The following is a 22,385-nucleotide window of genomic DNA, read 5'->3' as shown; positions in this document are numbered from 1 at the left end:
GGCATCAATTTCTGTGGACACAGGCCTGAAAACTAAACACCCAGGAGCAGGCTTATAGTCTCTTTCTACTCAAACTAGAAGCTTTGTCTTGACTTAATTTTTAAAAATGAACCGACAGATTGTTTTGCCTGTGCCCATGAACAGCAGTCGAAGATGATTCTCAGTTTGAAAACCGAGTCCTCATGAACAAACACACAGCTTCTAAAAGAATAAAAAGCACTCTTCTAATCTAAGATGACTTACCTGAGTGCAGAGCTCAGCTTGTCGCACTACCTTGTCACTTTAATTCCGTGATAATGGGAACTGCAGATGCTGGAGAATCCAAGATAACAAAGTGTGGAGCTGGATGAACACAGCAGGCCCAAGCAGCGTCTCAGGAGCACAAAAGCTGACGTTTCGGACCTAGACTCTTCATCAGAGACTTTAAGTCCACGCTTTTTCAATTCATTATCCAGCACCATATTTTATTTGGCCTGGGTGCCAGTTAGATAGAGGTAAAACTTTGGTACTACAAGGCCCGTACTCCTCAAGGGACCCATCCCAAAATGATCAAAAATTAATAAAGGGACTGCAACAGTGAAAGATTAAGTTAAAGAGGAGCAAAAGAGGTGAAAAGAGATATAAAGCCAAATAGGTAAAAGAACAGTACAAATTATCAGTGCATTTTGTAGTGATTGTAATAAGGTCAGGCAATTGGACAATATGAGTTCCATGATTGGGGCTGTTAATCTGGTACAAATAGGGAGCCCTGGCTGACATATAAAAAGGATGAATGTCAGATATTGACACTCTGATGCCTGACCCTGAATGAGGCAGTATTATAACCAGGGGCTGTTCATGTGTAAACAACAGGTGACTTAACAATAGGATACCTGCCTCTGTGGAGTTATTTCACATTCCACTTTTAAAAAAACCACTTTCAACATTGCATGGAGGGCAAGCATTTCATTATGGATTGGGCAATAAATGATATCTTTACTAAATTACAGCAAGACAAGAAATATGCACAGCTTCATTTTGTAAGTCAAATGATAAACAATTCCAGGATGAAACTTTTGGCGATCTTACTTTATAATGACATGGAAGTGCTTCACAGAAAGCATCCAACCATTTCATGGATGATTAAAAAAATCCACAAAATATCTGCTGAGTGCTCAAAGACCAAGACAGGGTAAAAATTCAGTTTGTGGATGATTCCTGGTAGTATAGTGTGCAGGCTTCAAACCTGTAGCTATCTAGCAACAGTGTGGCTCAAATTCCACTTTCCAGGTGGAGTGTGAATTGAGGTTTGTGGCTACCCTTTGAAGGCTCACTGGTTAGCACTGCTGCCTCACAGTGCTAGGAACTCAGGTTCAATTCTACCCTCAGGCAACTAGCTGTGTGAAGTTTGCACATTCTTCCATGTGAGTGGGTATCCTCCCACAGTCCAAAGATGTGCAGGTTTGGTGGATTGGCTATGCTAAATTGCCTTTAGTGTTCTGGGATATGTAGATTAGGTGGGCTACAGGGGATGGGTCTGGGTTGGATGGTCTAAGGGTCAGTGTGGACTTGTTGTCACTTTTATTGCTATCAAGACTTGCAAACTGGGATTCCCTTCCTGCTTTGTTGCTCTGATCACATCATGAGCCTGGAGTTTCTCCACGTACCCAGCCGCAGGTCTGTAGGAACTAAGTAAATTTATACAAGTTTAAGATTATTATCAACATTAAAAACAAGGGGAGCCTTGTTGCATAGATTTTGAGGGCAGATTCCACCTTGGAAACAGGAGTTTTGACAAGTGATATAGTACCTTCCACCTTCATAAATTATGTACATACAGAGTGGTTCATATATGCTGGATATTATGAAACACATTTGTCTGTTAATCTAACAGAATCAATCCTACCTCCTTTTTCCGCCTGCATTTTAATTAACTGCAATGGTTTTGGTGTAAATGAACTGCAAAATGCACAACTTATTCATTCCTGTTTCCCATTAACAATAAAAGCAATCAGTATGTTAAACTCATTTTTGTAAATACACAATAACTCAATGTCACTTAAAGGCCTTCTCTAGAAATTTCAACTGAATTTTGTTGGCACATCAAGCAAACTTAATCTTTTATTGAATATTCAGTTAGCATTGGATCTTAACAGCTTTCAGTTGTGATTGACTCAGTTGCTGAATTTTGCTGAAGCAGAAAGATATCACATTTCCACCTCACATTGCCAATAGTTACCATACAGTTTTATTTTATTCATTTATTGGAAGACAGCATCACTGGCTAGCAGCCCATCCCTAATTGCCCAGAGGACAGTTAAGAGTCAACCACATCACTGTGGGTCTGGAGTCACATGTAGGCCAGACCAGGTAAGGATGGCAGTTTCCTTCCCTAAAGGATATTAATGAACCTGATGATTTTTTAGGACAATCAACAATAAGTTCACAGTCATCATGAGATGATTAATTCCAGGTTTTTTTATTGAATTCAAATTCCAGCATCTGCCATGGTGGGATTCAAACCTTGGTCCCCAGAACATTATTTGGATCTCTGGATTGAAGTCCAACAATAATACCACTAGGCCATTGCCTCCCCACTATAGGTGCTGATCAATTAAAATGGACTTAATGCTATTCCCAATCACTTCCAGAACAAATCATGCTAACTATCAACGTAATAGCATGGGCTTTGTGTGCATTTAAGGAATGTACACAGATTGGGCAGGATGCAAAGTTGATTTGATGCCCAACCTATCATTCTGGCCCTCACCATTCCAGTTAACACCCTCTCTTAAACGCTCACATCTGAGTACACAAAATCTCTGCAAAAAAGACTCCACTCACAACAAAATCTAGCCAGACATCCCCACACCCACACTCCAGCAAAGGTCACATTGAAGAAGGTTGTCAACCATGGCCTTTATTTTGGATGAGGTGAATGGCAGATGTCTTTTCCCTAGGGTGGGGGATTTCAAGACTGGAGGAATATTTTTAAGGTGAGAGAAGAAAGATTTTAAAAAGACGTGAGAAGCAATTATTTTACACAGAGATTGGTTTGTGTGTGGAATGAACTTTTAGAGTTGGATGGTACAGTTGCAACATTTAAAAGACATTTGGATAAGTACATGACTAAGAAATGTCTGGAGGGATCTGAGCCAAGTGCAGGCAGGTGCAACTAGTTTGGTTTGGGATTATGGTTGGCATGGACTAATTGGAACAAAGGATTTGTTTTCATGCCATATCAATCTATGACTGCATGTGATCTGATTTTAAAAGACGACTTCAAGTTGCAGAATTGCTCAACTCTGGTCAAAATAAACTGAATGCACTCAACTGAACAAATATTTTGTCTGCAATACTTCCTTACACAACAAGTCCAGTGCGTCACAATGGTAGTTCTAGCTTTTTTTTATGTCAGTTCTCTTGCTGAGTGAAAGATCCTTCCTTTGGCCCAACTCACCGACTGGCTTAGATTGAGCCTTCGTTTTGCATTGCATTACTACTTCACCAACAACACTCAACTCCTCAACTCCTCCACTCCCACCCCACCTATCCATTATGACATGCTTAATGTCTAGCCTGCTTTATGTATAAGTCAGGAGTAAACTGTTGCGAGTTCACCAAATAGACTCTTGTGATACAGTAGTCGGAAGGCCCAGGTTCAAGTGCCACATACTCCATACACCATAAATGCTGGGTACATGGATTTCAAATTTATCTGTGATCTTTAAATCTCCATGGTATATACATGCCTGGATCACAAAAGACCAAACATTGGCTACCTCTGGGAAAACGATGAATTACACGATCATTACAATACGAATCTTCTTGAACTGTTGCTATCTGGAATCATGACTCAAATATCCCAAGGTTAATGTTTAGGGAAGAATTCCCCACATTTAAGTTCAAATCCAGAGTTAGAGATTTGAGCAAATGTTAGCCACTTTGATCTTCATTGCCTCAACTGCAAACTGAAGTTAGTAAAATACATTCACAATGATACAAGAATAAAAATAAAAATGTAGCCTGAGTTTTTCCAATTTTGATGTAAATTTGGTTTAAATTTAGTGTTGTTATGAACATCTACAGATTGAAAAGGAAGAATATGCAAAGCCCTATTATATATACTAGATGTTCTGACCTCCCTCACTGGCTTTGTCTAGGGTCTAACTACAGATACAACAATGCCCGTCACTCCTAGATCTGTGCAACAGATCACAAGACATAGGTGTAGAAAAGACCCTTTCAGTCCATGTTGTCTACTATGATCTGAGAATCCTCAATTACACTTTCCTGTCTTACGCCCATAAACCTTGTTTCCATTACTAGTTAGAAATTTATTTGTATCAGCCTTGTATATTCTTGATGATTCGCCTTCAATTGCCCTCTAGTTTCACAGATTTACTACCCTCACAGCAAAGAAGTTCTTCTTTTTCTCTGCCTTAAACAAGTGAGCGCTTATGATTGTGCCCTCTGGTCCCAGACTCTCCCATTAAAGAAAACAACAACCTCATGCATCTAGGGGATAGCAGTGGCTGCAGATGCTGGAAGTCCTAGTCAATAAATGCAGGAAGCCCAGGATGGACATGTCGCCGGAGGAGTGGGTGGGTACGGGTAGGAATTGAAATGGTTCACGACTAGGGGGTGCAGTTGTTTGTTGTGAACAGAGCGTAGGTGTTCTGCAAAGCGGTCCCCAAGCCTCCGTTTGGTTTCCCCGATGTAGAAGAGGCCACAACGGGAACAGCGGATACAGTATATCACATTGACAGATGTGATAGTGAACATCTGTTTAATGTGAAAAGTCTTCCTCGGCCTGGAATGGAGGTGAGGGGGGAGGTATAGGGGCAGGTGTAGCACTTGCTTTGGTTGCAGGGAAAAGTGCCAGGGGTGGTGGGGCTGGAGGGGAGTGTGGAGCAGACAAGGGAGTCACGGAGAGAGTGGTCCCTCCAGAAAACACATAAGGGTGGGCAGGGAAAAATGTCTTTGGTGGTAGGGTCGGATTGCAGATGGTGGAAGTGTCGGAGGATGATGCGTTAGTTTTGGAGGTTGGTGGGGTGGTATGTGAGGAAGAGGGGGATTCTGTTTTGGTTATTATTGCCAGTAGGGGGTGTGAGGGATGAGTTGCTGGAAATGCGGGAGACACGGTCAAGGGCATTTTTGATCACTGTGGATGGGAAGTTTCAGTTTTTGTAAAAAGTGGACATCTGGGGTGTTCGGGAGTGAAATGCCTCATTTTGGGAGCAGATGCGGAGGAGGCAAAGGAATTAGGAATAGGAGATGGCATTTTTACAGGCGACATGTCCATCCTGGGCCTCCTGCATTGCCGCAATGATGCCACCCGAAAGATGCAGGAACAGCATCTCATATTTTGTTTTGGAACTCTGCAGCCAAGGGTATCAATGTGGATTTCACAATCTTCAAAATCTCCCGTCCCTCGACCACATGCCAATACCAGCCCAGCTAGTCCCTGCCTCCCTAACCATTCCTCCCACCTCAAACCCCACCCACATCCCCTACCCACTAACCTCATCACGCCCCTCTGACCTGTCCATCCTTCCTGGACTGACCTATGCCCCCCTAATTCCCCAACTTCACTGGCTCTAACCCCGCCTCTTTGACCTGTCTGTCTCGTCTCACCCTATCTTCTCATTTATCCATCTTCTATCCACCTCCCCTGTCTCCCTATTTATTTCAGAATCCCCTTCCTCTCCCCCATTTCTGAAGAAGGGTCCCAACCCGAAACGTCAAGCTTTCCTGCTCATCTGATGCTGCCTGGCCCACTGTGTTCATCCAGCTTCACACCGTGTTATCTCTGTAAAACAGGAGATGTGAGTTTCTTGATGCCAGCCTCAACTGACAGGTTTCAATCTGCTGAATCTTATATAATTTTGGCTAAGTATCAGCTCATCAAGTTTCATGAAGGATTTCTCTCCATGAGGCCTAGCAGGCTTCCTCACCACAACTCATCAAGCCTGCTTCATTAACTAACCCTGCCTGATTGTGCTCCTCTTGCTGATTCTAGACCCATCCTATTGATCATCCTTGGCACCTGATCAATGACTTTATCCACTGTGCTAGCATATGCGCCATTATCTTTTCATCAATATCTTACACTCATTTTATCTCTGTAAATGTACCCACCTATCACCGAGAATCATAGGGATATAGAGTCTTACAGCACAGAAACAGACCCTTCAGTCCAACTCATCCAAGCCAATGAGGTTTCCCAAACTAAACTAGTCCCGTTTTCTTGTGTTTGGCCCATATCCCTCTAAACCTTTCCTATTCATGAACCTGCCCAAATGTATTTTAAATGTTGAAATGTTGTAACTGTACCTGTCTCTACCATTTCCTCTGGCAGTCTATTCCTTACAGGCACTACCCTCTGTGTGAAAAAGTTGCCCCTCAGGTCCCTATTAAGTCTTCCTCCTCTCACCTAACAGCACTGTGGGTGTACCTACACTAGGTCAGCTGCAGCAGTTCAAGAAGGCAGCTCACCATCACATTCACAAGGACAATTAGGAATGAACTAAAAATGCAGTCTTTCACCACCAATACTCATATCTCATGACAGAATTTAAAAAGTAAGGTGGACAATAGCATTGGTGGCTGACAATATTTAATAGCCTAAATTATAAAACCCATATTAGTCAAGGAGTGCAAAATATAGCCAACTACTGTGAACCAACATCTAAGCATGGATACAGAGGGATATGCAAATTGCATAAAGATGACTGTTGTTTTTTCCATTCCCCCCTTGTAGAGAGCTGTAGAAAGCTGACTCACACCCCACTCAACAACTTAACCAAGATTAGTAACTGCATTTAGCATGAAGGAAGAAGTGTGCATATATAATCACTCTCTATCATAGTTCAGTAATGACTTAAGACTATCAAGCAGCACATCTATCCAGATTCTTCAATTCTCCTACAAACTAATCAAAGAAGACTCATTTGTTTAAAATAATTTAGAATGATCAAAAATTTATTTTGATTCAATTTAGGATCAGCAACATTTTACATGCAATCAAAAAATGGGTGCATTACAGCATAAAGCAGAGTAAGAAAAAAAGCATATTGCACAACCCAGAATCACTTGGGATTGAAATTTACAAATAACTACAGTCTTACATCCCATATTTGAATAAAACAACATACATTTTTGTCATGCAAAATAATTATAACATATTCATAAGTCACAGTAGCAATTTCTCCACTTAATAGCCTACGTTTCACATTGTGCAATGTCAGATGCTGCAATTTCTTACTGCTACATAACTGAATAATTTTAATATCACTGAATTTCCCTGCCTGTTACATGGTACAGCATCACATTGCTATTTGTAGAATTTATCATGGTTACAATAGAAAAGCCTGATTCTTATATATCCTGTTGTAGGAAAGCAATTAAATTCACATTTCAATGCTTTTTTTGCTCTCCAGTCATTGCCCCGTTAACAAATTAGATTCTGAGAAAACAGAATAAAGTCATATTTCACGTAAACATTATAACCTAGGTTCATAAATCAGTAATTCACTCTAAAACAAAGGATTTTCCCAACAAAAAGACAACATCAGTCTCATGTTCACAAGGTTATACAGTTGCAGTGAATGCTGTTAAAGTAAATCGATCATCCAAGTTTACCAAAATAACCAAATCAATGTTTGTGCTGCTTTGTAATAGAAGATCATCTTCAGGCCATATTTGGTAACAATAAAAGATATCTGCAAAACTCTTGTAAACAGAGAAGCATTTGGCAACCTGTAAATAAAAAGAGCAATCAAAGTGTTGAGAATGATATAGATGCAACATTGGAATTTGCCATTTTATCTTTCAGATTTATGCTTTGGGCAGATTCTGATTTGGGCTCAATCAGAGATTGGAGGATAACTGTGTTCAGAACTGTGGGAGTTCTTCAAAGTTAAATTGTTGTTCAAATTTCCAAGTATGTTCATTTACATGTAACAAAACATAAAATTTTCCATTGGTCAGTGCATTTGAGCATGTAACCAAAAAACATTAAATAATATACGATTTCATGAGCCAGATTTTGCAGTTTAACCTGGTGCAGTTTCATCAATCAGATTTTGCAATTGTAATAATGGTGATACTATGAATGTTCATCATTTGTGAAGCTGCAGTGTGCAACATGCACAGTAAAACTGGAAATCAAGAAATTGCTATCTGTGATAATGGGAACTGCAGATGCTGGAGAATCCAAGATTACAAAGTGTGTAGCTGGATGAACACAGCAGGTCAAGCAGCATCTCAGGAGCACAAAAGCTGATGTTTCGGGCCTAGACCCTTCATCAGACATTGCTCTCCGTGGTTCCCTTCTCCCCTTCACTGGGTAGACTATGAAGCCTCTGTAAGCAGCATTCTTTGGAAACTATTAACTGACAATGATTATCTTAGATTGAAAAGAAAAAGACAAGTTCATGTGGTTTCTTCTGTGGGGAGAATGAAATTTACACTTCTATAAATATTCAGATTACAACTACTGTCTCTGTACAAAATAAATACTGAGCAACAAGAGGAAAGTCACATTGTACTTTAAACAAGATGAATCAGACTAACAAAACAGTAACTAAATTCCATATAAAGAGTTACAGCATTTAAAAGAATCCAACATTCTCATGATTTGAAAGGTGATACTTTTGCAATAAAATATGTTGAAAATAAATCAATTATTCATTCTTAAGCAAACAATCAAATCAATGTTTATACTTCATTTCTCTGTAACATTACATGTTTAACCCCTGAAAATGTTATGCATTGCTAATGAAATGTAACTGGGTTTTTAGAGATATGCTAAGTCATAACTACTGCTGAACTAACCCTAAACACAGAAAAACAAATGCTATTTTTGAAAATATTCCATTATGTCTTTTGTTAGGATGTTGCTCTTTATAAAGCTCATAAAGCATGGAAGGTAACCAATGCAATTTGCTATGAATAGAGATATCAAGGTGTAAAGCTGAAGGAACACAGCAGGCCAGGCAGCATCAGAGGAGCAGTAAAGCTGACATTTCAGGTCAGGACCCTACTTCAGAAATGGGGGAGGGGGAAGGGAGCTCTGAAATGAATAGAAAGAGGAGGGGTGGGGCTGGGGAAAGGAGGTGAATGGTGATAGGTGAGTGCAGGTAGGCAGTATGGGGGATTGGTCAGTGAGGTGGGAGGAATGGATAGGTGAGAGAGCAGATGGGCAGGTTGTGTCAGGTCAAGAAGGTGGGGATGAGAGGAGCTGGGGAAGGTAGGTGGGATGGTGATTGGTGAGTGTAGGCAGGGCATGGTGGGAATTGGTCAGTGAGGTGGGAAGAGTGGGTAGGTGGGAGAGAAGATAGACAGGTCAAGGAGGTGGGGATGAGAGGGAGGGTTGGTCATGGGATGAGGCCGGGTGGTGGGGAGATTCTGAAATTGGTAAAGTCCACGTTGAGACCATTAGGTTGTAGGCTCCCAAGGCAGAATATGAGGTGCTGCTCCTTCAGTTCCCAGATGGCTTCGTTGTGACACTGGAAGAGGCTCAGAATGAACATGTTGTCCAGGGAGTGGAAGGGGGAGTTGAAGCGGTTCGTGACTGGATGGTGTTTTGTTTGTCGCAAACTGAGCACAGGTGCTCTACCAAGCAGTCTTCGAGCCTCCACTTGGTCTCACCGATGTAGAAGAGGCCAAATCGGAAACAACGGATGCAATAGGCCACATTAGCAGATGTGCAGATGAACATCTGTCTGCTGTGGAAGGTTTTTTTGCGTCCTTGAATGCAATTTGCAGTCTGGTCTGCAGTCTATAAGAATTCTTCAATATAACCGGCTACTTAGCCTGCTTGATGATATCACTGTATGCTGGATATTTGGAGATCCCCTTGCCTTGGCACCAGATTCAATTTAACTTTGTGGAAAGTAAAAGCCATGCCACAGGATTGGGCAGTTATTTTCAAGGTCAGTGGGAGCACCAGTATTGATTGCAAAATCCAGTGAGTAACTCAGTTTTAAAGAACTGAACATGGCTTTAAAAATCAATACAAAACTATCAGTTACATCTTTGTAAAACTGTGCTTCCCTAACATTTTCCCTCTTATCCCATTTTGAGGCTTCAAAAATATTGTAACCCCTCAATGAGACCTGTTAAAGCAGGGGTAACAGGGTAATATTTTGGCCAGAGATCTAGGAAAGTGTTTGCTGCCTCAGAGCTCACACCCCAAAATTCTAGTTCATGTTCCCATGGGGGCCCCACTCCTCACATTCAGAAGTGCTGCAATGAAGTGTTGTCATTATTTTTTTGTAGGCTGAAATTATAACAAGAGCTTTTTAAAAAAAATACTGTTAGTTCCGCAGCAACTAACAACATAGAACATAGAACATAGAACAGTACAGCACAGAACAGGCCCTTCAGCCCACGATGTTGTGCCGACCATTGATCCTCATGTATGCACCCTCAAATTTCTGCAACCATATGCATGTCCAGCAGTCTCTTAAATGTCCCCAATGACCTTGCTTCCACAACTGCTGCTGGCAACGCATTCCATGCTCTCACAACTCTGTGTAAAGAACCTGCCTCTGACATCCCCTCTATACTTTCCTCCAACCAGCTTAAAACTATCACCCCTCGTGTTAGCCATTTCTGCCCTGGGAAATAGGCTCTGGCTATCAACTCTATCTATGCCTCTCATTATCTTGTATACCTCAATTAGGTCCCCTCTCCTCCTCCTTTTCTCCAATGAAAAGAGTCCGAGCTCAGTCAACCTCTCTTCATAAGATAAGCCCTCCAGTCCAGGCAGCATCCTGGTAAACCTCCTCTGAACACTCTCCAAAGCATCCACATCTTTCCTATAATAGGGTGACCAGAACTGGACGCAGTATTCCAAGTGCGGTCTAACCAAAGTTTTATAGAGCTGCAACAAGATCTCACGACTCTTAAACTCAATCCCCCTGTTAATGAAAGCCAAAACACCATATGCTTTCTTAACAACCCTGTCCACTTGGGTGGCCATTTTAAGGGATCGATGTATCTGCACACCAAGATGCCTCTGTTCCTCCACACTGCCAAGAATCCTATCCTTAATCCTGTACTCAGCTTTCAAATTCGACCTTCCAAAATGCATCACCTCGCATTTATCCAGGTTGAACTCCATCTGCCACCTCTCAGCCCATCTCTGCATCCTGTCAATGTCCCGCTGCAGCCTACAACAGCCCTCTATACTGTCAACTACACCTCCAACCTTTGTGTCATCTGCAAACTTGCTGACCCATCCTTCAATCCCCTCATCCAAGTCATTAATAAAAATTACAAACAGTAGAGGCCCAAGGACAGAGCCCTGTGGAACACCACTCACCACTGACTTCCAGGCAGAATATTTTCCTTCTACTACCATGCGCTGTCCTCTGTTGGCCAGCCAATTCTGTATCCAGACAGCTAATTTCCCCTGTATCCCATTCCTCCTGACCTTCTGAATGAGCTTACCATGGGGAACCTTATCAAATGCCTTGCTGAAGTCCATATATACCACATCCACAGCTTGACCCTCATCAACTTTTCTAGTCACATCCTCAAAGAACTCGATAAGGTTTGTGAGGCATGACCTGCCCCTCACAAAGCCGTGTGGACTGCATTTAGTCAAGCCATGCTCTTCCAGATAGTCATAATATCCCTCAGAATCCTTTCTAACTCCTTGCAGATGACAGGCGTGAGACTTACTGGTCTGTAATTGCCAGGGATTTCCCTATTTCCTTTCTTGAAGAGAGGAATTACATTTGCCTCTCTCCAGTCCTCAGATACGACTCCAGTGGAGAGCGAGGATGCAAAGATCTTCGCGAATGGCGAAGCAATTGCATTTCTCATTTCCCAAAGCAGCCGAGGACAAATCTGGTCTGGGCCTGGCGACTTGTCAATCTAAATGTTTGACAAAATTTTCAGCACATCAGCTTCCTCTATCTCTATCCATTCCAGCATGCACACCTGCTCTTCAAAGGTTTCATTCACTACAAAGTTCGTTTCTTTCGTAAAGACAGAAGCAAAAATCTCATTTAGGGCTTCCCCTACCTTCTCAGTCTCCACACACAAGTTCCCTATGCTATCCCTAATCGGCCGTACTCTTTCTTTGACCATTCTCTTATTTCTCACATAAGTGTAAAATGCCTTTGCATTCTCCCTAATCCGTTCTGCCAAGCCTTTCTCGTGCCCCCTCCTGGCTCTGCTCAGACCATTTTTGAGCTCTTTCCTCACCTGCCTGTAATCCTCTAGAGCTGAGCTTGACCCTAGCTTCCTCCACCTTATGTAAGCTACCTTCTTCCTTTTGACAAGAAGCTCCACCGCTCATGTCATCCAAGGTTCCTTTATCTTACCCCTTCTTGCCTGTCTCAGAGGGACATATTTATTCATCACTTGCAACAACTGTTTCTTAAACAGTCTCCACATGTCTATAGTGCCTTTACCATGGAACAATTGCTCCCAGTCCATGCTTCCTAACTCATGTCTAATCGCATCATAGTTTCCTCTTCCCCAATTAAATATCCTCCCATTTTACCTAATCCTCTCCTTCTCCGTAGCTATGTAGAATGTGAGGCCATTATGGTCACTATCACCAAAATGCTCTCCCACCACAAGATCTGATACCTGCCCCGGCTCGTTTCTGAGCACCAAGTCTAGAATGGCCTCTCCCCTCGTCGGCCTGTCAACGTACTGAGTTAGGAAACCCTCCTGAACACACCTTACAAAAACAGCTCCATTCAAATCTTCTGCTCGAAGGAGGTTCCAATCAATATTGGGAAAGTTAAAGTCACCCATTACAACAACCCTACTACATCGGCACTTTTCCAAAATCTGTTGACCTATGCTTTCTTCAATCTCCCTGCTGCTATTGGGGGGCCTGTAGTAAACCCCTAACGAGGTGACTACTCCCTTGCTGTTCCTAATTTCCACCCATACTGACTCGGTAGGCAGATCTTCTTCGACAATGGAAGCTTCTGTAGCTGTGATACCCTCTCTGATTAGTAGTGCTACACCCCCTCCTCTTTCTCCCCCCTCCCAATTCTTTTTAAATGCTCTAAACCCTGCAACATCCAGCAACCATGCCTCTGTCATGGCCACAACATCATAGCACCAGGTACTGATCCATGCTCTAAGTTCATCACTTTTATTCCTGATACTCCTTGCGTTAAAGCAAACACACTTTAACTGATCCCTTGGTTCCTTCTCAGGAAAATCCTTCCTACTAGCTGGTCTACCTCTTGCTATTGCCTCACCTGCATCAACTCTCACCTCCGGTATACAGCTCAGGTTCCCACCCCCCTGCCGTACTAGTTTAAACCCTTTCAAACTACTCGAGCAAACCTTCCACCCAGGACATTGGTCCCCTTCCAGTTCAGATGCAACCCGTCCTTCTTGTACAGGTCCCACCTTCCCCAGAAGGCATCCCAATTGTCTACATATAGCTTAATTTTATCTCATTGATGTTGTGCTTCTTTGAAGGGCACCATTAGCAGAAACTCATAAAGATAATTAGTTGGATTTGAGGGTCTTGGCCAACTTTATGAATGGGAGAAGTTTTCTCAATGGTGTGGCTTCCAATGTGATACTTTTTTAAATCAGCACAATACATCATTATCCTTATTAGAGATAGTTTCATTCCATTTTCTGAATAACAGTCCAGCTAACAGAAATAGAGATCACTGTGTACACTCCTTGCCATTTGAAAGGATTTAGGGATTTGTTGTTGGAGTGGGGAGTGGTGTTTCTTGGAATGCAGCAGCAAGGAGGGAGGAAGAATTTATGGGGGTGTGGAAAATGTCACACATAATGAGGAAGGGAAGAGTTCATGGGAAAAGAATCAGCTTAGGGGAGAACATAATATGTGCACACAGGGTGGAGACCATAACAGGAAGAATTTAGATTGCAAGAGAGACCTCAAACAATGGCGGGAGAGTCTGGACTACAGGGGAGAGGTCACAGGGATGATATTAGATTGCAGCAGGAGATAGCAGGAGGAGCACCTTACTCCCATATTTTTAGGTTGTAGCTGCCCACTTTTCAGCTGATATGTAGGTGTTTCAATTTCTGAAAATCAGCTTCTGCAATTTACAAAACATGGCATCCCTACATGTTATAAACAGTTTTATTTGTCTCACAGTTAGAAATGACATAACTAAGTCTGTATAATTGTGAGTAAAACCAGGGGAAGTCAACCTGAAAAACGTTGATGCAATTAGCATCTGGAAGCAGAGCGCAAGCCGAGGAGTAGGTTTCCCACTCAACTTCAATGTACACAGATATGAATGAAGGAGGAAGATAACTGCCAAATGAAATAAAAATGAAACTCAGAATAACAAATGAGAAACTAAAAGTTAATCGAGAATGGAAATGCAAAATTCATTACCGATCCAATTCCTGAGTATCAAATTCTTTGTTCCAGTTCTTCTTAATTCCAGCCACATGGCCAATTCCAACCACTCCTACCACAACTGATGGTATAACTGTCTGAGTATCAGCTGTTAACAGGAACAGTAAATTAAGTTCTTCAATATGTAAAAAGTTATACTTAAAAAAATGTTTGGTCAATTTACTTCAAAGAATGGACAAATGATGTTCTCAAACCTATACACTGAATATGACAAATGTTGCAATACCACTATCATAGAATCATAAAGTCACTACATTGTGGAAGCAGGCCATTCAGCCCATCGAGTTAACACCGACCCTCCAAAGAGCATCCCACCCAGATGCACCACTTACCCTATCTCTGACACCTTACATTTTTACTACGGGCAATTTAGCATAGTCAATCCACCTAGCTGCCACACCTTTGCACTGTGGGAAGGAACCAGAATACCCACAGGAAACCCAGGCAGAGATGTTGACAATGTGTGATGTCAATTAGTTAAAGTAAATTTTGTGGTGTCAATGAATAAAAACAATAGCAGGAGCTGATGTGAGAAGCCAGTATTAGAATCAGAGGAGGATGCTCTGTCCATCGTATTATAGAGCCCCTGCAGTACAAAGAGAGACCATTTGGCCCATTAAGTCTGCACTGCCCCTTTGAAGAATATCCCACCCAGACCCCATACTTACCAGGGCTAATCCACCTAGCTAACACATTCCAGGACACTACAGGACAATTTAGTCAATACATCTAGCCTGCACATCTTTGGACTGTGGGAGGAAACCGGAGTACTCAGGCTCGGGGAGAATGTGCAATGTCAATTAGTTATCAGTGAAAAGTTGCAGGAGTTCCCTGCTGCGAGAAATTAAAAGAGCCGTCACTTGCAGAGCTGAATCTAGTTTAATAACAGACCAATAGGTTGTCCCAGTAGCATGGGTAGTTTTGATATTCAAGCTGAAAGACTTATTGACTGGGGGCATACTATCGTACAAAGCCTTCTAAGGGCAGCAATGAACTGTAAAAGAGATAGAATGTGAGTGTATCTGCCATCTGTACTCATACATTAAATTATACAGACTTCAGAAAAAATGAATATTGGCTATTATGATCGAGTGTTTTTGATCATAGAAATTCATTAATAGGTCTTTTAAACTATACGGAATTTCCTCCTCAAAATGTGGCTTGCCATTTCAATGTATTTTTCAAAAGGATATGCATGATTTTCTTTCAATTTATCTGTTTAAGGAAGGTAGTGTGTTGTTTCTTTTTATATTTGGCTTTCCCCACCTCATCAAGTAAAGACTATGCTTGTATTAGACATTTACTCACAATTTTTAATCATATAGAGAAATAACAGCATAAGGAATGAATGTCCAATTAAGTATTCACTCTAAATAAAAGGCATGTTAAATAGGAATTAGGAGCTCTTTTGGACACAATAAAAAGGACAAAAAAATATAATCTGATGAATGTATAAGGCCCCTACTTTCGTATATATCCTTTGAGGCAAGGTTACTAAAAATCAATATCTTTAGTATGGTAGTGTCTTTTGCCCCATTTGCCAAATTTTCTATGCAAACTGCGTCCACTGTGAGACACAGTTCACCGAACAAATGACATGTTGCCATATTGTTTACTAAAACGTAACACTGATTTCCTGCACATGATTAAACCTTGTCCAAATGGAGGTCTTTCTGAATCAACCGATTTTCAGTTTCCTGTAATTCCCATACTGCGCAACAAGATAAAACAGTTTTAGACATTATTTTATGACTTTAGAGGTTCTTTAATGTGTTGAAAGATGTACAGAGTACAATGAATAACATTATAGGCGAGTGTTGCTCATACAAGTTTCTGGTCCAGTGGTAAATTAAACCCAATTGAATGGTCAGGGCAGTCCAAATCAATGCCATTGAAATTATAAGGGAGGTTATTTGTGCCAAGGAGGTTCAAATGTTATCTATGTTTTGCCTGTTATTTAATAGTTACATATTCAAATTCATAGAGTAAGAGCCTTACAGTAAACAATCAAAATATTGCACGTGCTTACATCGTAAAACTTTCGGTAGTATTATAGGCTTTGCTGCTTGCTTCAGGGCCTGTGTTAAATAGGCATCCCGTTCTGTTACAAAAACACGATAAAACTCGGGAACTTTCTTCATTGTCGTTTGGATTTCTTCCTCCAGCCTATGCTTTTGTTTCAGCTCCTTCATAATCACTTTGCTAAAACACAGGAGCGTTTGCAATTAAAACCTAATTAAATAAAAGTTTAGCAAAATTGCTCCCAAAAAATCACAAATATTTAGTGAATAATCACCCAGAAAAGATGCTATAAAGTTTCAAGCAACAAGTCTAATCTATTTCAGACATTCATTGACTTGTTTCTTATTCAATTATGAAATGATATTCAAAAATTATAAGGAACATCTAGACATAAATATCATAGATAAGACTGTTTTGTACTTTGGTTATAGGAAATGTCATATTATTGGATTCCTCCAGTGAACTCTGCATTTATTCATCTCAACACAGTGAACATGGTTAGGAGGCTACAACCAAGAGAAGACTTAAACCTGTTTTTACACGTTATTAATGACATCATTAAGGTCTCTGATTCTCAAGCTGATCACCTGTATTGTTAAATCAATTTTGGTCATATTTGTGCTATGACTAATAATGATTAAGGTTGGTTTCTTTTCACGCAATTCGCCTTGTTAGTTCTAAATTGGGCAGATTGGTAAATTATTAAACATAATTCGATCTGGATTTAAAAAAGTATCCTTCCCAAAGTTGTCATTCAAAAATCAAGTTCCAGAACAACTATATATGACATTGTCCTATTTATCAAGGATGGCGTGTTCAAATATTTACATCTGGAAGCTGCCCACTGGAGAAGAAATATGTTGTTCACTCTTAGGGGCAAAGTTTACACGTAAATCACAGAAACATGGGAAGACTGCTAGTCCCCATCAAGCTGTTTCCCAACAAGAAGTGAACACCTTCACTTGGGAAGGGAAAGGATCAGAAGTGAAAAAAATGGCAATGTTTAATATGCTTTAAAATTAATTTTTAGAAGCTATATAAATAAGCAATTAACTCTAAACTCCAAGTACTTAGATAGTAAATTAAAAATCCTTCCATCATCACTTGGTCAAAATTGGTGATTTATTGTTTCTGAAACTCATAAATGATGTAAATGAGAATGTGGAGGAATGATAAGTTTGCAGATGTCACAAAGATTGACTGGGTGATTGGCATGGAGGAGGTAAGTGTCAGGGCACAGGAAGATATAAATAGATTGGGTCAGATAGGCAGATCAGTGGCAGACGGAATTTAATTTGAGGTGATGCACTTTGGAAGAAGGAACATGACAGAAGCAAGAATGTTTCCCTTCAATCAAAACTGAAAGGGAAACAGGATGCTAATTTCTTTGCAAGAGGGTTCTTAATTGGCCAAGATGTTACCATGGTGAATGCAACAGGGACAATTAGTTCAAAAGCTTTTCTTTACATTCAAATAAAGCAGGTTGACTCTTTGTTCCTCTGATGCTGCTTGACTCTAATCAATCATGGCATACAATAAGAAATGTCGCCAGAATCACTTGCCAACCAAATAGCATTCTGTTTCTTACGCGGCATCTAATCTTGTTCCCTTAGACATTTATGATGGGGAGGCGCCAGTATTGGACTGGGGTGTACAACGTCAGAAATCACATGACACCAGGTTATAGCCCAACAGGTTTATTTGAAAACACGAGCTTTCACCATTGACATATTGATGGTGTGAACCTTTGATATTTTACTTATAAATTCTGTGTCTGATACTACCTCTCTCACTAACACCAAAAGAAGGACCGAGGCTCCAAAAGCTTGTGTTTTCAAATAAACCTGTTGGACTATAACCTGGTGTCATGGGATTTCTGACCTTAGAAATTTAGAATTCTTGTATCTGTCCTGTGAATGCAAGGCAAAGGGCTTTGATGAGCAATTAACTCAGTCTATCCAGTGTCACTTAGCTGCCTAACAGTAAATTCAAAAGAAAAGTTTCCTTGATTTTATTCTAAATGAATGCAGTTTGTTGAAATTACTCTTATGCGCTTTAGATAGCACAATTCCTTAGACAACAATTGTTCCTCTTGGGTTTTTTTCGGTGTGACAGTGTAGTAATGTCAATGGTTCAACAACTATCTGTAAATAATGTCATTAAAAGTACAGTAAATATTTAATGAAGCAAAGATGTGTTCATACCCAACTGAAACAGTGTTGGATTTGACGTAAATGAAGCCTATAAATGCCTTCATCAGGTCCCAGAAGGAAAGTGCAGCAGCAGCTCTTTGGAAAGTGATGAAAATTGACCGGTCCCCCAAATAAACATTGCAAAATGGTATTTTCCGAGCCTAGAAGAGATTATTAAAAGTACGTGACAGCTAAAACATGTTTGTTCATTCATTATACAATTAGGTTACAATAAATTTTCTTTGGATTTTAACTTTTCATCTTTGTCTGGTGGTTATTGTCTTTGACTTTGGGCTGAGTTTTCCCATTTGGAGCTAATGCTGTGGCCAATGAGATTCACGGTGCCTGGTCCACCATGAGTGACATTTCTCATGCAGTCTTCTGCTCTTCACCTCACTAGTTGTCATATCTGAGCTCCATAGCACCCACCTTATGGAACTGCATTGAACATTGATAGCATGGAAAACTTTTCTGTTGACGAACTCTACAGGTTAATAATAGTGCGCTCTCAAAATCAACATGATTGAAGTCTGCAATGCCCCACACTTGTGAGGAGCTATCAATAGCAGATAATCCCACTGCCCAAAGCTGCTTCATTCTCTTTGTCACAATGGATAGATATGAACAGATGCGAACTATAGTCAAAAAAGCATCAAATGTCAGGACAGATATAATTTTGACAGCCACCAGGGTGGTATTGCCCTCCGATCCTGCCATGACAAAAGAGATAATTAATGCAAACAGCATAATGGTCATGAATGCTTGAGGCCATAATTTGTATTGTGCATTCTTGGACAATGAATGACCCACCAATGAGTGCAATTTTGCAGAATTGCTAAATTGTTCCACTGCAGAAGGAGGCCACTAGATTAATCACATCTGCACTGGGTTTCCGAATGAACAGTGTGACATAGTACCATTCTCCTGCCTTTTCCCTATAACCCTGAATATAGCTAATCGTGGGTACCTGCTTGTATATATAGAAGTTAGTAATTCATATATCTTTCTTGCTGTTGGTTAAAAACAAATAATTACAATAAATAGTAATTTTCCTATTCATGATAGAAAGCCTAGTGTGCAATTCTTGTAACCTGAATGAGACAGTTAGATACATTTGGACAATTAGGTGATTTCATAAAATGTTCACAATTGTGATGATTCTGGGAATAGTAGAGCCCAATTTCTAGTGTACTGGCCCAGGAACGGTGATAGCACATCAAGGCCAAAGCAATGACATGAGAGAAACCCCAAAACCTACAGCCTCCCATTCCTCTTATGCTCTGAATTCCAGGTCTTCCAAACTGAATTGTCCTCTTTCATGATCATTACTCCTTTTACATCTTGGTACAATGAACCCCATCCCAGACTTGAGGTTCCCACTTTCCCAAGGAATCGACAGACTAACCCCTGATAAACCCCTGACGATTAATGCCCAAATCCACAGGACAGATTATACCCACTCTGATCATGTCAGAGCTGCAGCCTGGGCCGGAAACTTTACCAATATAGTTGGCTTCCCAGGTGCAGGGCACTCTAGACTGTACACAATTTGCATTAACAGCACCATATCATAACACAGCTGACTTCATCAACAGAAAAGGGTTACAATTCATCGCTGTACAAGATGTCTATGAGCACAGGTACCACATTTCAGAGGACTGCAGGTACCCTGGAAGCTTTTGTGATGCCTATGTCCTTGAAAATTCCCTTATTCCTGCTTTATTGCAAGGATTGGATGTCTTACAAGGATGGTTACTGGAAAACAAGGGTTTCCTTCTACAATCATTACTGATAACTCCATTATGCAATCCCCTGACTTAGGCTAAGCATAGATACAACAGAACATATTCTTCCACTCTGGCCATTGTGGAGCAGAAGATAGGCCTGCTGAAGAGGAAGTTCTGATGCTTTAATCTATCTGGAGGCACTTTGCAATCCACTTTGCCATGTGCCAAATAATCAATGCTTGTTGAGCCTTGCATACCTGGAGGAGGCATAGAGGGGATCTGTTGAATACTGCAGCGCTGGAAGAGCAGCGCCACTCTTCTGAGGAGGAAAGGAAGTCATTTGCAGGAGAAATATCAACTTCTGTGTGATAGAATGCAGCAGCAGGGGATGATAAGCTAAACAGGCATTAATTGACACCTGTTTCCAAGCGATGTGAAGGGGGTCCTATGATCTTTTTTTGGTCATAAACTTGTTGTTACTCAAAAGGCAGGCAGCACCATTTATTCTCAGAAGCAAATGCAGTTTTGTTTTGTTTGTTTTCCCTTTGTTCAATAAAAACTAACATTTTCAATTGCTTGAAGGTTCTCCAACATCTAATACTCCCACATTGAACCTTGAGAAAATGTTATGCCACCCTGGGTGTTTAGGAAATGGTAGCACTCCCTGTCATGGGATGCGAACACGATATAGTGTCACAGATGGGTTACCTGTGCAACTTGATTCTTATAGGTTCAGTTATAATTCAGTCAATTAGACAGGTGATGGTATAAAATACTAATACATTTATGAATGTGAACTTCTATTTGCAATCAAGTGGCACCAGAGCCTTCTATATGTCCTCAGAAGCGGTTCTTTATTATTTCACTCCCATTATATGGACTGTGAGGGGCTATTAGTGATTGGCAGCAACTGATCTGGTGCATAGCCATATGATACTTGTGGCAGAGATCCCAGATGATCCACGCAGTGGCAAGCACTTTTGCCACTGGTTAGCAGACAATAGCATAAGTGTGATATCATAGAAGCACAGGGCATACATACTGAGGAGAGCAGCACAAAATTACATGAAACCACTCTTGCTGGAACCCTCCATGAAACTCCTAGAAATTAACACTTAGCCGAATTTTGCTAAAATTAATCTGAGCATATGACTACTGATTTGTGTGCTGTAAACTAGCTGAACATTTATATCATGAATCCAAATTAATACATTCAGTAATTGCTGGTTTATCGACATTTAAACTCTGGTGGATTTGGTTTCGATTTTATCTCATGGAACTTAATTTTGGGGGAAATCACCCGTGGAATGATTCCAAATGCTAACAACAGCAGAATTTGTAAGCAATTAAAATGGACCACATGTTAAATACTGGCATTACAATGTTAACAATCTCTACCAGCTTTGTAGTCAGATAGAAGTGAATATTTTGGTGAAACCAACTTGCAAATTATCTAAACTTGAAGGAATTTTAAAGATCAAAATTACAGCTTAGTAATGCTAGAATTCTCACCTCTCTGAAAGCTTTCCTGAATTCCCCACCTGGGGCCATGCCCAGCTCTTCAATCAGATAAACTGTAATTCTCAGAAACAGCATTGACCACAACGTATGCATCAATCCAAACTACAAGGAGCAATTGAAATGCACAACAGTTTGAGTGCTGGGCAAAAAATATATAATTACCTTTAAAAAAAATTCCAGACTAAAATCAGATTCCAAAAGAAAAAGAAGTAAAAGAAAGACACAGACAAATGACTGGATTTTGGCTTTGGCGTTGGAGCCAAGAGTTAGGATTGCTTCTAGCACCAGAACGTACCACCTCTGGGGAAGAAGTGACTTGAAATTACTCTTCAGAGGCCAGTATCCCATCACCAGACACCCTTTATTTACAAATGCAAAGCCTTTGACAAAAGCATTGCCTCTGTCTGAGTCAGGTGTACAGGGTCTCAAAATCCCTGATACTCATCCTTTTATGTTAAGCAGGTCTCCTTGACTGGACCAGATTAACAGCTCCAGGGAGAGAATTTGTATTCTATGAGGTCCAGCTGGCTGACTTCATTACAATCACTA

General features: G+C 40.7%; 1 protein-coding gene across 1 annotated transcript in view; it reads right to left on the bottom strand.

The window, feature by feature from the left end:
* Positions 1-6,945: 6,945 nt before the first annotated feature.
* LOC125463333 (traB domain-containing protein-like) overlaps positions 6,946-22,385 on the bottom strand; it is a 32,570-nt gene continuing 17,130 nt past the window's right edge. Inside the window, exons 5-9 of the mRNA XM_048554521.1 lie at positions 21,828-21,938; positions 18,601-18,749; positions 16,404-16,576; positions 14,351-14,462; positions 6,946-7,740 (exon numbers count right to left, since the gene is read on the bottom strand). Coding sequence (XP_048410478.1) covers positions 7,620-7,740; positions 14,351-14,462; positions 16,404-16,576; positions 18,601-18,749; positions 21,828-21,938 — 666 coding nt within the window. The 3' untranslated portion in view covers positions 6,946-7,619. The remainder of the gene's footprint in view (positions 7,741-14,350; positions 14,463-16,403; positions 16,577-18,600; positions 18,750-21,827; positions 21,939-22,385) is intronic.

The sequence above is a fragment of the Stegostoma tigrinum genome, chromosome 25 (assembly GCF_030684315.1).
Source record: "Stegostoma tigrinum isolate sSteTig4 chromosome 25, sSteTig4.hap1, whole genome shotgun sequence".
Taxonomy (NCBI): Eukaryota; Metazoa; Chordata; class Chondrichthyes; order Orectolobiformes; family Stegostomatidae; genus Stegostoma; species Stegostoma tigrinum.
This window is presented reverse-complemented; position numbering and strand designations above follow the sequence as displayed.